Raw genomic sequence first — 15,736 nt, 5'->3', positions numbered from 1 at the left:
TTGTTTTCTTCTCTTTAATAATTAGTAGTGACAATTGAAAAAGGTGATCATGAAAACATAAAGTTAAGATAGTTCTTGTATTTACCAAATGTAAGGCTAACGAACTATGGATAACTTAAATAATTTGTTTAGCACACGAAAAACAACAGTTTGCTTTCTAAATGCTACAAATCGATTCAGTTTTTCTAGTGCAAATAGAAACAAGTGATGTTCGAAATGGCAGGAAAAAAAGAAATATTGTTAAGTACAGAACTATTGCAATGCTTTTAGTATACAAAACACTGTAGTTCTTTTGTGTTCATCATAGTGATAGATGTACACAGGAAGTTCTAGGTAGGTTTAACCGATATATGCTTCATAAGGTTAACTAGCTTGATTTGGAAGTATACTTCTTTATTGGTTTTATAACAGTCACTTTGGGCTACGTGCTGTCAGGTTTAAGTTTATGTTAAGTTTAAAAATGAATAAAGGCCATATAACCCGAGCGCTTTCGAAATGTGGACCGTTTCTTCTTCAGGAGCAAACTGGAAGTGGTGGTATACCTTGAAACTGACAAGTATTTCGGTCTGAATATCTTTGCCCCCTTTGCTTGGAAACAGACATAACCGGGGGTGATAAAAATAGCTTTTGCTTCACCCCACTCTTAAATTGGTGTTGAATTAAAAAACGGCGAAAAAGAGCCAATGACAGGCATCTAATCGCGGTTGTGAATAACGTACACCAGATCACAAAATCAACTACCGATATTGGACTTAAGGTCCATCAGGGAGGCTGGTATCTATAAATCCGATGCCAAATTTTTGATGTGTGGGAAACGGTAGAACCCCGAGAAAACCTACTTTCACTAGCTGGTGCCAGTGAAGCGACCTAATGCCAGTTGAGTTAGCATGGAGAAAAAGGAAGGGCTTGTATACAGTTCTAAGTGGACGGGAAAAATATCGACTTGATGAGTGGGTTTTTTCCCCTGTTACGTCTTCGGGATCTGATCGGCGATAAATAAGGCCGTGGGATTGTTGGTGATGAATAATGTAGGGTGGAGGTAGTGGTGATGATTCGGCTCCCCAATGCCATGGGTTAGTGGGAAGCGATGAGTCCCTCTCCCTGTTCCGCTGGTCTGTGGGTGGTGGAGATTCGTCAACCAGGTGGTCGCTCGTCTGGGTGGCCTTCCTTCGCCGATAGATGTTGGTTTGGGTTGCTTAAGAGGTGGAGGTTGAGGCGTCGACCGTAGTGATGTCTAGAAGTTTGGTTTGAGTATCCTGAGATAACTTGTTGTATAAATCAGTTTGGGTGATTTTACTGGGTGTTTGTTGGTTGGTTGACTGTGGGAAGTCGTCGGTCGATTTCTCTTGTTGTGGAAATCTGGAATTTTAGAATATCCCGGGCTTGGTGGATCGACGATGAGGGCGTCGGCACGGAAGTGAAATATATGGTAATAACAACCGTTTCGTGGGATGCACTATACGAGTACTTGGAGATTGTCACTGTCTTGAGGAAGTAAGTAAGCAGATTGGTGTGTTTAGAAGAGATGCGATGTACGGCGTATATCTTGGTCTGGATTTAGCACTCGATGGCATGTTCTATTTCTTTAGGTTGGATGGTTGGGTCGATTCCCCTTAGAAAACGGAGAAAAGGCTAACAGTGCTTTTAGAGGGGGAACAACAGACATTAAATTCAGTATTCCATGGCTGGCACAAGTATGATTAGTCTGCGGGTGTTGAGGGCTGGATAAGAACTCCGCCCCAACGAAGGATTCATTATGGTATAATTTAATGAGTGATATATGTATATAACAGGAGTTTATTGACGTCATGATGATCATTCGGTTTTCCAGGAAATGTTCATTTCTCCATGTACTGTTGTTTCTAAGTGTTTAATTTCCGGTACAATGTAACTGATGGAGAGAATGTATGTTAAAAGGTATTAGAGATATCTTGCTTTAAAAATAGCTGTATATATATATATATATACTTAAAACTATATTAAAATATTTACATAAAATAAAGATGACGTCCGGGGTCTCATTGAAATAACATATCGTTATAATAATCAATTTTTAAAAGCAGGTATAAAACTTAATTTTAAATAACTAGCAAATTTTAGGAAATTCAGCTTCTACATTACTTGAGAAAAATAAGTAAATGATAAATATTATTTTTGTGACAGAGATGAAACCAATGAACGAAGATCACTGATTTTAGAATCTAGATAATTTCGAAAGGTTGAACAGTTTTTAAATTAGCAATCTAATAATCTTCTTTTACTTCTCTACCAGTTATTTATTGTTTTGAAACTTGTTTCAATGCCATGAGAGTAACATCGTTAATGAAATGACCGGGTTGGTTAAAGTGTTGAGCAACAGGGAGATTTTGTTCGGTGTTCATACACGATTTATGGTTGTTAAAACGTTCCCTAAGAATTAGTTGTGTATGTCCTTCCTACTGGTGATTGCATTTTTTACACTGTATAAGGTTAATGATGTATTTTGTTTGGTCTGTTTTGAATTTCGCGCAAAGCTACTCAAGGGCTATCTGCGCTAGCCATCCATAATTTAGCAGTGTAAGACTAGATGGAAGACAATTAGTCATCACCACCCAACGCCAACTCTTGTACTCTTTTACCACCGAATAGTGGAATTGACTGTCACATTATAACGCCTCCATGGCTAAAAGGACGAGCATGTTTAGTGCGACCGGGATTCGAACCCATGACATTCAGAATACGAGTGGGGTGCGTTAACCACCTGGCCATGCCAGGCCAGATAGTTATGAAACATAAAGATAAAAAGGAAATGGAAGTTGTTTGTTAATAGAAGGAAACCTGGCTTTATTCGTTTATAATCCATCTATGGATAAAAAATGAATTTCTGTAGATATCTTACATTCAATATAGCTAAAATTTTCCAGATTTTTCTTAAAGCGAGTAAAATAAAAGTTTATTGTTGAGAAATCAGAAGCTATAAATCATATATTTTTAAAATAAAAAACAAGGACTTACCTTTCGTTGTCACGCTGTTGAACAGCACTGAGTCGACAAACACGGTTAATAAAAGAACCTTCGTTCTAGAATATTGCAATATGTAGAGGTATTAAAAATTACTGTGCTAAAAAAAACTAGGAAAAGTAGAACAAGAAGGGTAGAGTAACCTTTTTTGTTGTGTGGTGGTGTATTGATGTTTAACGTATTACGTTACGAAGATACACAATAACGCTTCACTTCTTTCCGACTGAGTTTAAAGAGCTTATGGTTCAACCGAACGAGTTACTTTTATAAAATCCAATATGGTTTTTCAAGAGAATGTACAGCAGTACAGGACAGCTATCATATATTTTTTTCAAACACTGACATAAAATACACTGACATAAAATATAATTTAGTGGATTTAAACGCCACTCAACATGTTCAACTAACCTCAAAAACCCAAATTACCTTTACCTTTACATGGAAATATTTACTTAACTTTATACTTGTTCATACTTTCATTTAAATCCTGCGACTGCGAAATCAGCCATTATGAAGTATTGCATCCATATTTGTTATACCTTTAATTTATTGTAAATCTTTGATAACAGGATTTGGATAATAAAACCTTTGATAAAATATAATTACAATTGTTGTCGTTATGTATCTGCTGGATAATTATGACGTAAGTTGTAACTCATATAACATATACGAACCATATTCTATAATAATAAAGAAACAAATAAGTTATCTTTTACGCAAATTTTGTATGTTTCAACATAAATTAAGAACTTATTATAACACGAATTACCTTTCACAGTGCCCTTTATCATATATTGAAATAACATAAATTACTTAAGTTTATATGTGTTAAGCTTTTATTTTTAATTAATGTCTACAATTGTACAATTGTGAAGTCAACATTATGTACACTTAAGTTTATATATACTGTACATTTCTCAAATGACGAAGATCGCCACCACTTTTGGCAACATATAAACACTTTCATAGTGATATTCCCGAGGTCACTGAAGAGCACTTTGCGCAATTTTTGAGAATTAAACAAACTAATTGTTTTCCTGTTCCTGTATGATAAAATAAACTTCTAATTTGTTTGAAACTTTGTTTAATATTAGTGGCTGTATTGCATGAGGCTATTAAATTCTGTGATATGATCAGTCATACAGTTGGTTAAGTATGTTATTTCGTTTTTAAAGCTTGTGTGATTGTACACTGCCTAGCATACAGCTGGATTTCTCATTGTTATTATGTTTACGGTCCGGCAAATAAAAGATAACACGTGTGATAATCCAACAGCCATTTCATTGTAAGGATATATTTTTTCAACTTTCAAAGGCCTAGAACAGTCTTTCAAATAGTTTCTGAACGTTTTAATTGACAAATTAATTGGAGGTCCTACATCATTTTTAGCTATCCCTAAAACACACACAATGGACCCAACAAACAGAGTTGTTGTACACTTTACCATCTCAAATGATTATCTGTGGGTCTCTACAAATGAAATATAAAATACATTTATGTATAGCAATTAAATCTTTCTTAGCTGTGTAGACATATAGTTTTTTTGCCTGTAATTGAATAAGAAACAGATACAACTAATAATAATGTAATAGTAATAAGCGTCGTGTTTCCTATTTTACTTATGATCGAAATGTATAAATTTATTACATACAAAACTATTTTATTATTATAAGAATTAACCCAAAGTGTAATGAATGATATATTTGTGTGTGTGTACCTCGAAATGCTAACCATAAAGTGGACTACCTCAGAGATACTAGCGTTTTCTGTTTGACTTCTACCAAAGCAATAATTTTATTTTACTTTTTTTTAGAATTTTTGCTCAAACTGCACAAAGTTATCTGTAAATAGCCACACAAAATTAAAAATAATAGTTTAAAGCAAGGGTTTCCAAACCTTTTAGGCCGGCAGAGCTTCAAATCAAAGAGAAAAATTCTGGAGCCTTAATATGAAAAAAAAAAAACACACTAAAAATAGGAACAGTCGATCACTAGCACCAGATAAAGTTTACTTCAAGCTTTAGAATATAAATTTATTAAAATGTTAATATTTAAAGAAAAGTTTTGCTTCTACTTACTTGTTCAAAAATTTCTGCTTGCAACATTTATATCAGTAAAAGTACAGTGTATTTATTTATTTATTAGTGGCTGAGATGGGCTTTCTTTTGTTCACAAAGTAGTTCAAAGTTTGAAACTATGGTTGTTACCTGTAACCGGAAATCATCTGCAATATTTAGCTTCTTTCTAAATTTGTTCTTTGTAGTTGCATACATTGAAAATGTTTGCTCACAAAGATATGTTGTTCGAAAACGCATCAAAATTTTTAAAGCTCTGCTACTTATTTCAGGATGTTCTATGGCCATTTGAATCCAAAATTGTGTAATTTCTTTCTGCTGAAATTTTGTTTTTAGGGTGTAATCAGTTGAAATTTCTATAAGCTGTTCTTTCTCTTTCAAAGGCAGTTGTTGGTGTTTGCAGAGTCAACAAAGGGATTTTGAATGCACAGCAATTTTTCTAAATGAGGAGGGAAGTATTCTCGAATACTTGTACACAAATGAGATATGTACTGCAAGACTGAAACTTTTGCATCTTCACTTAAAGAAATTTATTCACGACTACAAAAACCACAGATTTTCGAAGCAATCAAGTTCTTCCATAAGTATACAATCACCCCCAAAGTTTCAGCTTACGTTGAAGCGCTTCCGTTTTACCCTGAGCTTTGAAGTACGTTACCCTGGTACCCTATATTGTATCATTCACTTCATTTAGATAGGAAAATAGTCAGAAAAATAAGCCACTTTCTGTATCCAGCATTTGTCCCTTAATTTGTATGCAAATTCAAAACGACATTCAGATAAAAAGAAACGTACCTCCTCACGCAGTTCATAAAACAGAGCAAGCACATTTCCCCGAGAAAGCCATCGAACTTTAGAATGAAGCAACAAATTTTATGCAAACTTTCCATATCCTCACAGAGTCAACTGAAGATTCTCGCTTTGAGTGGTCTTGATTTTTTAAAAATAACTATTTATATGACATCACTCAATACCTCTTTTAAGTCTTCTGGCATTCGTTTCATTGCAAGTGCATGACGATGAAGATAGCAGTGGATGCTCTCGATGTCCGGGTTTTCTTTTTTTATGCGTGCCACTGCGCCAGAAAATTTGCCAATCACAGCTGCAGCCTCAGCAGTGCATTGGATCTCATGTTCTTCCATGAATACATCGATCACTTTAAATATTTCTTTTCCTGTTGTTTGAATTGGCAAAGATTTGCAAATTAACATGCCTTCTTCAAAACTAGCTTCGTGAATATAACAAACAAACACAAGAAAGAAACATCACATAACCTGTAACGTCTGTTGATCCATTCATGTGAAGCGAAAAGTTGGACTTGCTTTTACTTTCCTTATTTACTCGGTTAAGCAATTTGCCGACACATCTTTGATTCTTCGAGAAACAGAGTTGTCAGAAAGGGGCACAGAGTTAATGTTTTTAAGAAATTTCTCATCAATCACGCACTCTACCAAATCTTTTGCACATGGTTTTATCAAATTTACTGCAATTGTATGAGCATCACCTGCTTTTGCTTTTGTCCTAATGGACAAACGAACGAAATGCAGGTTTCCTTGCATTTAATTGCAAACACTTTCTTTTGAAATACTCGGAAGTTGGATTTTTTAACTGGCAGTGTTTGGTTTCTAGATGCCGTTTTAACTTTGCTGGATGCAAACTACTGTTATTCAACATTGTTCTACATTCAACATACAACCCACTAGGTCCATCTTCATTACCTGTCCATGTAAAACTATATTTAATAAAACTTTCATCATACATTCTTTTCTTTCTTGTTTCTCTTTCATCATCCTGTGTTGAAGTGCTTACACGCAACAATAATGCCGATGAATTCATATTAGGAAGATTTTTACTCGTATCAGATTTATTACTGATATTCAGTCACTTATCCATTATAAGGGTGACAACTCATTATTAATTTGTCTAAAAACGTATTCTTATATCTTTGGCATTTCAAAAGTATTTTCACGGACACAAAATAGCTTCGTAATGAAAATTCTTTCAAGCACTTGAGTTTTATCATCATACAATGACATGCTGACCTTAGATCAGTGTTGCCATAACGAAATCAGAAATAAAAATTTGTAGAAAAAAGGCTAGGCCGCTAGAAGAATATATTTTTCTGAAGGGAAAGGGTAAAGAATTATGTTTACATTTTTTAATATTTTAAACAGAAATTGTTAAGCTAAATTACAAAGTATTTAGCCAGATCTGACGTGCGTCGAAATCTCGAACGAAATGAAACATGGCGTCAAGCGGGCGTATGACGTCATAGAGTTCATTAGTACCAAGTTTGTCTAATTAAACTACAAGGAATCTAACCTAACCTAACAATTACCAATTATAATTGTTATAAATATAATTGTATTTTATATAAATATACTTTGAAATTAAAACAGTTGATACTGCATTTAATTGCATCACAATGTTTCAAATTTGAACAAGTTTCAGCTATGACACCATGTTTCATTTCGTTCGAGATTTAGCTGCTAATCCAGATCTGGATTTCAAAAGACACTTGGAATCACTACCCAGGGCTGACCGATGTTTCATACGAAAATTACTAATTCATTTTGTATCTCCAATGACGCATGCAATCTTGAGATGATGCCATATCTACTAGCAACCAGTAGTGCCACTGTCGAAGTTTATTGAGATTATATTAACACTTTCACCGCGAGAACTTCCCCTAAGCTAAATAAAATCATCTGGCGTTAGGCAGAATAAAATAAGGCCCAATACGCGATTAACGTGTTATATTAATTATATATTTTACTTTTTTTTTGTACATCGCATTCTGATTCAATTTTATAGTTTTAGGACAAAAATATTAACATTCTAAAATTTCCTCGCGGAAACCCAGATAACTATAGCAGAGCCCAAGAGCTCCGTGGAGCATAGTTTGAAAAACCATGGTATAAAAGGATGGCACATGTCCACTACTAACTGTAGACAGACCAAATAAAGGGATTTGAAAGTCAGTCTTATACTGTAACAATGGTATCACAATTCGAGCGCGTTACTAAAGCAACTGGACGCTAATCACTAATCCTTGATTTAACAATCTACATTAAATAACAAATAGAACAATCTCGAATCCTAGTACAGTAATAGTGACTGTTAGATTTTTGCTTGTTTGTCTGTTTTTAAGCATAGAGCCACTATATGGATTATGAGTTCTTTGCCCTTCTGGTGTATAAACTTAATTTTTAATAGTATCAACCTTTAAACATACAGCTTAACCATAGTGCACCACTTTGATATAAGCCAGGATAACTAAATGTTATTTACTTTCAAATCTGCAACACAGTATGTTTATACTTCTTTACAGAACAGAGAGGCAAGGTAATCCTCTCCTATCATAATGCTATAAACACTCGATATCAGTTCACGTGATTTAAAAAGAAGCAAAAAAAAACAATATACGCAAGGCTTAGAACTTGGATGGTCTTGAGTAAGGTTCCCCTTTTCTCTGTTCAGTTAGTTTTAATTCGGTTACAAAACAAAAGCAGCTAATGAAAAATATACTACTACTTTGTGTAAGGTGCACGAAAGAGCGTATATAAACCACTTCTGTTGACTGTTTACTTCAGATATTTCTGAATATAAACTAATAAGTTATGTTTCCAAGTTTTATTCCTTTGGCCCAAATGTCAAGTCCAGCTTGACCTACATACGAGATGTTGTAAAAGTACACAAAATGGCCATTATTCCCTTCAAACTTTGCTTTTGTGACCTGGATAATGAAATTTAGAAATTAACCTATTTTCTATGTAAAAACGGGCAATTTTGCACATTTGCATTTACATAAGGTCTGAATAAAACAACATATGTATCAAGATTTACATGTATTTATACTAAAGTTATACAAAAATGAAAAAAAAAGTGTTTAGAAGTGAGTAGTTTTTCGAGATGGCTGCTTTCTCTCTGGCGAAGTGGCTACAGGGAACTGAGGGCAGTGTGGCATTGAGGCGATGGATGATGGAAGGTCCAGATACGTGATAGTAGGTGCATTCTCGTCAACTCGACGTTTGAAAGAGTCCACCATGCAGAATTATCAATTGCTTGAATGGTCAGTGGGCCTTCGCCAAATTTTGGAATAGCGATCTTCATGGCTTTCTTTCCCCTCTGTATCATCCTGCATAAGAGCAAAATAAAATTTTTATTATGAAGAACAAATTTATTTCATCCACAACTAATGTGTAAGAGGTTCGTGCAAAATATTCTATATGTGATATTTTATCTATACTATTGGACATTAAAAAAATAAATTAAAAGATATTTAAATTTTAAAAGGTCTAAAACTTGTATAATATAAAATCTTACTATTCAAGCAATTAAAAATTGACCGTCTTACCTTCTAGAGATTTTGTTTTTTTGCAGTGCCCAGAGTTTGTCTTGATCTCCAACAAGCATGCCAAAATATGCCTTGTGGGCTTCACACATTTTAACAGATGCTGTCACAGAGTACTTTTTCGCTCTTGTTTTGATAAATTGGCCACATACATAGCAGAATGTGTCTGCAGAATGATTGCAGCTTCTTGATGCCATCTGTGATAAAATCAGATAGGTCTATGTGTTCACTTAGGCAGCTAAAACTAAACGAAAGTGGTGAGCCCCTATATTACCATGGAAAGTTCTAGAAAATTCTAAAAGGTTCTTGAAAATTCGTGTATGTTCTACGACATTGTAGAAAATTCATGCAAGTTCGAGACAATTCTCTGTCAGCTATTCAACACTAAATTAACCTCGAATGTTCTGGAAAATGGGCAAATTTGAAAATTTCATTACACTGGTCACAAAAGCAAAGTTTAAAGAAAACAATAGATCTTTTCCATTTACTTTAGGCATGAACAATTGGAGAACAACATTTTCTGTCCAGGAACAAGAAAAAGTAAAAATTTTGTTTCATATTGTTATTAGAGAATTGGTCAAAATGTAAGGCATTGAAGGTATGTGGCAATATAAATATTATACCTTGCAAAAGTATTCACCCTCTACCAATAATGTGACAATTTGATGAAGCGTGTGTTTTTCTTATAGCAAAGCCACATCGTGCTATCTGCTCAGCCCACCGAGGGGAATCAAACCCCTGATTTTAGCGTTGTAATCCGGAGATATACCGCTGTACTTGCGGGGAAACATTTTGATGAAATACAAGTAATGTAAATAATGTTTTTATTAAAATTATCTTTATTCGAAATTCTAACGGTCAATCTTGGAACTTTTATTTGTAAAGGAGGTTAAATATCTGGAAAACATGCATAGGAATACACAAACTGAAATGTGTTGACTTCATAAGTATTCATTCACCTAAATTACTTTTGACAACTGAAATTTCGAGAAACTCCCCCTCATGCCTATAAAAATAACCAAAGCGAAACGCACACAAAGACAGTATATATTATTGGTTTGCTATAAACCTAGGAAGCTATAATAGTGATTGTTATATCGTTTATTAATAGGAAAATTCATACATTTGATTAGGGACGTTTAATACATTTAACTTCAGTGGATTTGCGTCGGACAGTAATATTTTTACAAAAACATAACTTCAGTGTTCAATAAATCTTCATGCTAACAAACGAAGAATGAAGGAGACAGAGAGCTAGCTAAGCCATTGTTAATTTAATTGTATCTACATCAACTTAAAATTAATTCACTCATCTTAAACCCTCGGTAAGATATCAAGGAAGTTCCATGTCATATAGGCCACCAAATATTATTTGTGAGTTTATAAAGCTTTTGTTTGTAGATCATTATTTGTAATAACAGTTACTATAAATTGTGTTATAGTTTGTATATCAAAATTTATTTGTATCTAAAAACACTGTATATGAATCTTGTTGGTATGATAAATTAGATACACAGCTACATTTATTTAATTTCTAACCCTAAATTACAATTTAACTCAGTTTCAGACAATTCGAAATAAATTGGCGACCCATCACAGAATTAAGTCGAAACTTTGGCTATGCCTCTTTTGAAACCACTCCAGCATCATTACGTATTTTCTAGTAAATACCATGCTTTAGTGACTTCGGCTGCGCAATTTATTTTACTCATCATCATGCCTGGAAGTTAAACAAAAAACAAGGCCTATAAGTTTAGCTACCAGTTTGGCCGCCACTTTTATTATTTTAAGACTCACACTCAATCCTTCATTTGCCGTACCTTTGTTTCAAACCTAAGGCGTTTTTTAAATTAGATTCTTTTCATTTACAGAAAAGGTTCTTAATGGGTTTTTTTTTAAATATAGTTTTACTAAGGCATTTGTTATTAGTGCTTAAAGACGTGTTTTAATGTTTTGACATGAATTTTAGATTGTCCCATTCTAGCGAGAATAAATGATCATACTATATATAAATTTATTAACGTGTATAATTGCTTGAGATATTCAATATTTTTCCTTCCGCGTTTCCTCCTTCCCAACCCCGAATGTAGCTCGGTGGTACTCATGATCACTTATAATGCTAAATACTGATTTCGATACACGACACAGCACAAATAATCTCTGGTGTAAGTAAAATTAAATAAAAACTTTATATATGAATATATAATGCAAATAGTCAAATTGAATGATTTTTTTAAAACTAGTGTAAATTATAGTCGTAACTTTATTTTGAAACGAAAGTTACCTTTAAACTGCTATTATAAAAAAAAAATATTGAAAAACGTACCGAATATAATTCTTAAATTTCTTATAGGCAGAATATTTCAAAGTGAAGTGTATATAGCGTCTTATGGATAATATAGTATGAAAATAACTAAAAAACAAGAAATACCACGTTTTAGAAACATGAAATTTATTCATTTATCCCAAACAGATCTATCATAAGTTAATTATAAGTTTTTTATAGCATTGAAGTATTATAGCTTTGTGTGGATTTAAAACTGAGTGTTCTGCGTGTAATATACGAAGTTTCTACTGTTTTAGAAAATGTATTCGAAGATATTAACAACATTTTATAGTTACAAAATTACATATTTTTATGTGTTTGCAAAAAAGTGGAAATATCGAGTTATCGGTACCCGTATTAACACATCAAGATTTGTAGTAAACGGGCATTTCGTTAGTTTCTTAATTAATTCAGTCTTTATTGAAGATTAAAACATACAAAATGCTTTTAAAATTCAGATATCGTAAAATTATGAAATATAATCTGAAGAGTAAGTAACTTATTGTGCCATTGCAAAACATTTCACACTTTCGAAACGAGGCAAAACTATCATTAAATCGAAGTATCGTACAGTAGTTGGATTTCGCATTTTAATACTAAATGTTGTATTTAAGTATTGACAACTCTTGTACACCTTTTTCTGCAGTCACGCCAGTCCCAGCAACATAAATATGAAGCACCAGGACAATCATTGTCAGAGTTACAGGTTGAGCCTGGATGAATTCCGTTGGGACAAGGGTCTGCAAAGAAATATGGCCAAGGCGGACATTTACATGCTACGTAGATGAAGAAAATATGTAAACGTTATTACTATTTATCGTAATGCCAGGCCAGACTAATAAAATCTGAAGTTGGAAGAAAGTCGGGTATATACAAATATACTGAAATTTTTAATACCAATAGATTGTCATAAGTTTACAATAAAAAGTAATAACATTTAGTGTATCAAAATATAAATTGACTAAAGAAAGAAATGTTTAAATGAAAAACTGAGCTTACCTGGTTTTCTGCTAATCACACCGGTGAACAGAACAACAAGTAATACAAGTACCAAAGACTTCATTATAGCAGATTACAACACCTATAACATAAAACAAACAAAAAATATTATACAACTGACTTCAAACATGCAATTTGTTTTAAGTAAAATACAGAATTATTTCACTTATTAGATATCAAATAGTCTGGTGAGGGTGAATCGCATGTGCTGGGATATTATTTTGACAATCACGCTACCAAGCTCTTTCACACTGTTATTATAAAAACTTATTTCTTGATATTTCCAGATAAACTCACTAACTGAGGATATTATTAATTTATTACCGGATTACCTGGGGACTAGCAAAATAAAAGCTACAAAACTGAGTCATATAGAAAAACAAACATATCGCCAGTAAACATTGGAAATGTAAAATACAAAATGTTTCGCATTTTAAATTTTTTTTGCAGACATTAACTTTTTAATAAAAGTGTACTGCTTTTGTCAGTTCTTTGTTGGGTATAGTGATAAAAATTCAAATTATCAAAAATATACAAAATTAATATTATCAATGAGCAAAACCAATGTATCTATGAATTCACTCTATCTTACGGACAGTGAGCAATTAATACAGTAAAAAGTACGAAACTCGTCAATATCAAATCTACATAACTAAATATACATAAATTTATATGTTAATCCAGAACAAACTTTTTCATAAAGGCTAAGGAGCTACTGTCATGGTCGACTATCAAACGCACGTTGTTAATCAAATTACTTACGTCTTAAATCACATTTTATTTCAATTTGAGAATTATCTTGATCAAATTCGTTAAAGTCACAAACGTTACTTTACGATAAATCATAAAATGAAACACGTCTTGCTTTACATTTAAAACATTTCCATTGTTTCTTCAATCCATACAAAGTGCTAAAACTTTTGTACTTTGAATTAAAACATTTAATATACTTTAACCGATAAAGGAAGTAATTCTACTTTTCACCTTGAAAGGTTTATCACCTGTAACTTTCGACGAATATATTTCACACAAGTCCCTATCTGCAGCCATCTGCATTTAACAAATTGCAACGAACATTATAAGAAGCTAATTTACATGTGAATACCTCATAAACACTAGAACTGCTCCTAGATATCATAAATTAAACTTCATACACTCAAAAAAACTATGATTCTTAGAATGTAGCATTTGTGTAAATTACATTGAAAATGTCACACGTAAATACATAACAAAAAAGTTTTCTTTTTGATAAAATTCACCTAATTTATTTTAATATCGGTTTTAAATGTTTTGAGAATTTATTGAGATATATATGCATGGTGTTCCGCTGCTTCCACGAAGAAATTTTTAGATACTGTATTTTGTTTATTTAGTATTTCTTATGGTATAGTGTAAAACCAATATTATGATCATCTGAAGACTGTCTTTTTTCAACTTGCGTTCATAAGTTCCTTTGTTAAATACTATTTTGATCCAAATGAAGTATTAAATCAATCATTCTTCTTTCTGGTATTTTACTTTGTGACTTCATTCACCTTCTAGTCGTCCACGAAGAATCTTGTTGATTTACCCTCTTCTTCACAAGTACAATATGCGTTTCCCAAAGACTAGTACTCAGTTCTACCAGTCCTTGTTCCTTAATAGTTTCTATTTCTTGAACCCTTAGCCTGTTTTGAAAGTGGAAATGTTTTGATCGGGCAAGTGTTTCTACTACAAATTTGACTAAGGTCTTTTTTTCCCTCTGTACTGTGTTCTGAAACTTTGTTCTGGATATTTCTTTCTGTTGAACAAGGCAGATACCAATGCTTGATAGTTCTTAATGCTCTCAACTGTAAGGTTATTTGAAATAAAGCTAGCCTTTCTTTTCTTTTATTGAAGGGGCAGAAATAGTAATAGTTTGGTGCGTACTATTACATATATTCACCCTGGAAATGATTTTAACTAAACCAATTATGGCACCTTTTCATCAGTCTATTGGTTTCTTGATCAGAAGATATTTTTGAACTGGCCAGCTAAATTCAATTTTATTGTTATAAATACTTTATATATCTCTAGTATATATATATATCTAGTAACTTACTTAAACATTATTGTGTCTTTCTTTCATTCCTTTTCCTCAACTGATGATCCTCTTTTAATTATATTGTTTTCGCGCGAAACTACTCAAAGACTATTTGCACTAGTCATCCTCAATTTAGGACTGATTGATTAGAGGGAAGGTAGTAACTGTCTCCACTTCAAGAACACTTCTAAGAAGTAACCATGTACTGTAAAGAGTTTATTATCCACGTTTAAAATAAAATCTAATGAGAGTGCTGGCCAGTCTAGTTACTCGAGATCCTATTCCAAGTAAGCACAAGGAGAATGTTAGCATCTATTAGATGAAAGTTCTGAATATTGGAATAATTCTAATAGTGCATCTATGTATAGTATAGCATTTGTAGTACTATATAAGTGTCAGTGTGATCATTACCAGTAAACTCTGTAAAGTTCTATATACTATCATCTTCGAGTGCAAAAATGGAGTTAGGTTTGGTCCTGGCATCTCATCACCGTCACTTATTGAACGCCTCGTGTAATTGATAAAACTGTATTCCTAGTTTGAAAGAAAATTCACCTCCTGTTAACCACACTTTGGGACTCATGGCTGCTCTGCAACAATTTTGTGTTTTACTGGCTTCTAGCAGGCATATGTCTATTTTTTACCAAGTCACAGAAGTATCCAAATGTCTTTGTTAGGATATGGAATGTTTTACAGTTAAAGCATCTGTTATTCAAAACTCTTAAAACAAACTGTGTTTCCTTCATTCTAATGTAGCACTGTATATATTCCTATCAAAACAACACAAAATACTCAGCCCTCCAGTTGCATAGCAAAATGTATGTAGAGAAAGAATGCCAAGTTTCGATACTTCTGGTAGGGAGAGCACAGATAGCCCATGTTGTTATTAAATAACTGGCCCGGGATGGCCAGGTGGCTAGG

The 15,736-nt window shown here is 33.2% G+C and overlaps 1 protein-coding gene and 1 long non-coding RNA gene across 6 annotated transcripts; both read right to left on the bottom strand.

Annotated features, from left to right (window-relative positions):
• Nucleotides 1–8,692: 8,692 nt before the first annotated feature.
• LOC143235178 (uncharacterized) lies at nt 8,693–10,222 on the bottom strand. The gene is made up of 2 exons (XM_076473075.1): nt 9,432–10,222; nt 8,693–9,212 (listed from the first exon to the last, which is right to left on the bottom strand). The coding sequence occupies exons 1-2, from the start codon at nt 9,623–9,625 to the stop codon at nt 9,014–9,016; spliced, it is 393 nt and encodes a 130-aa protein (XP_076329190.1). The 5' UTR covers nt 9,626–10,222; the 3' UTR covers nt 8,693–9,013.
• Nucleotides 10,223–12,142: 1,920 nt separating this feature from the next.
• On the bottom strand, nt 12,143–13,850 carry LOC143233417 (uncharacterized). Of its 5 annotated transcripts, none has more exons than XR_013018125.1 (3): nt 13,738–13,850; nt 12,754–12,835; nt 12,143–12,530 (listed from the first exon to the last, which is right to left on the bottom strand). It is a non-coding gene; the product is annotated as an uncharacterized LOC143233417 (long non-coding RNA). The 5 variants fall into 5 exon arrangements; XR_013018128.1 differs by having other exon boundaries at nt 13,755–13,773; XR_013018126.1 differs by having other exon boundaries at nt 13,624–13,738.
• Nucleotides 13,851–15,736: the final 1,886 nt, after the last annotated feature.

This window comes from Tachypleus tridentatus, chromosome 12 (assembly GCF_004210375.1).
Source record: "Tachypleus tridentatus isolate NWPU-2018 chromosome 12, ASM421037v1, whole genome shotgun sequence".
Classification (NCBI taxonomy): Eukaryota; Metazoa; Arthropoda; class Merostomata; order Xiphosura; family Limulidae; genus Tachypleus; species Tachypleus tridentatus.
The sequence above is the reverse complement of the archived record's forward strand: the minus strand, read 5'-3'. Positions and strand labels throughout refer to the sequence as shown.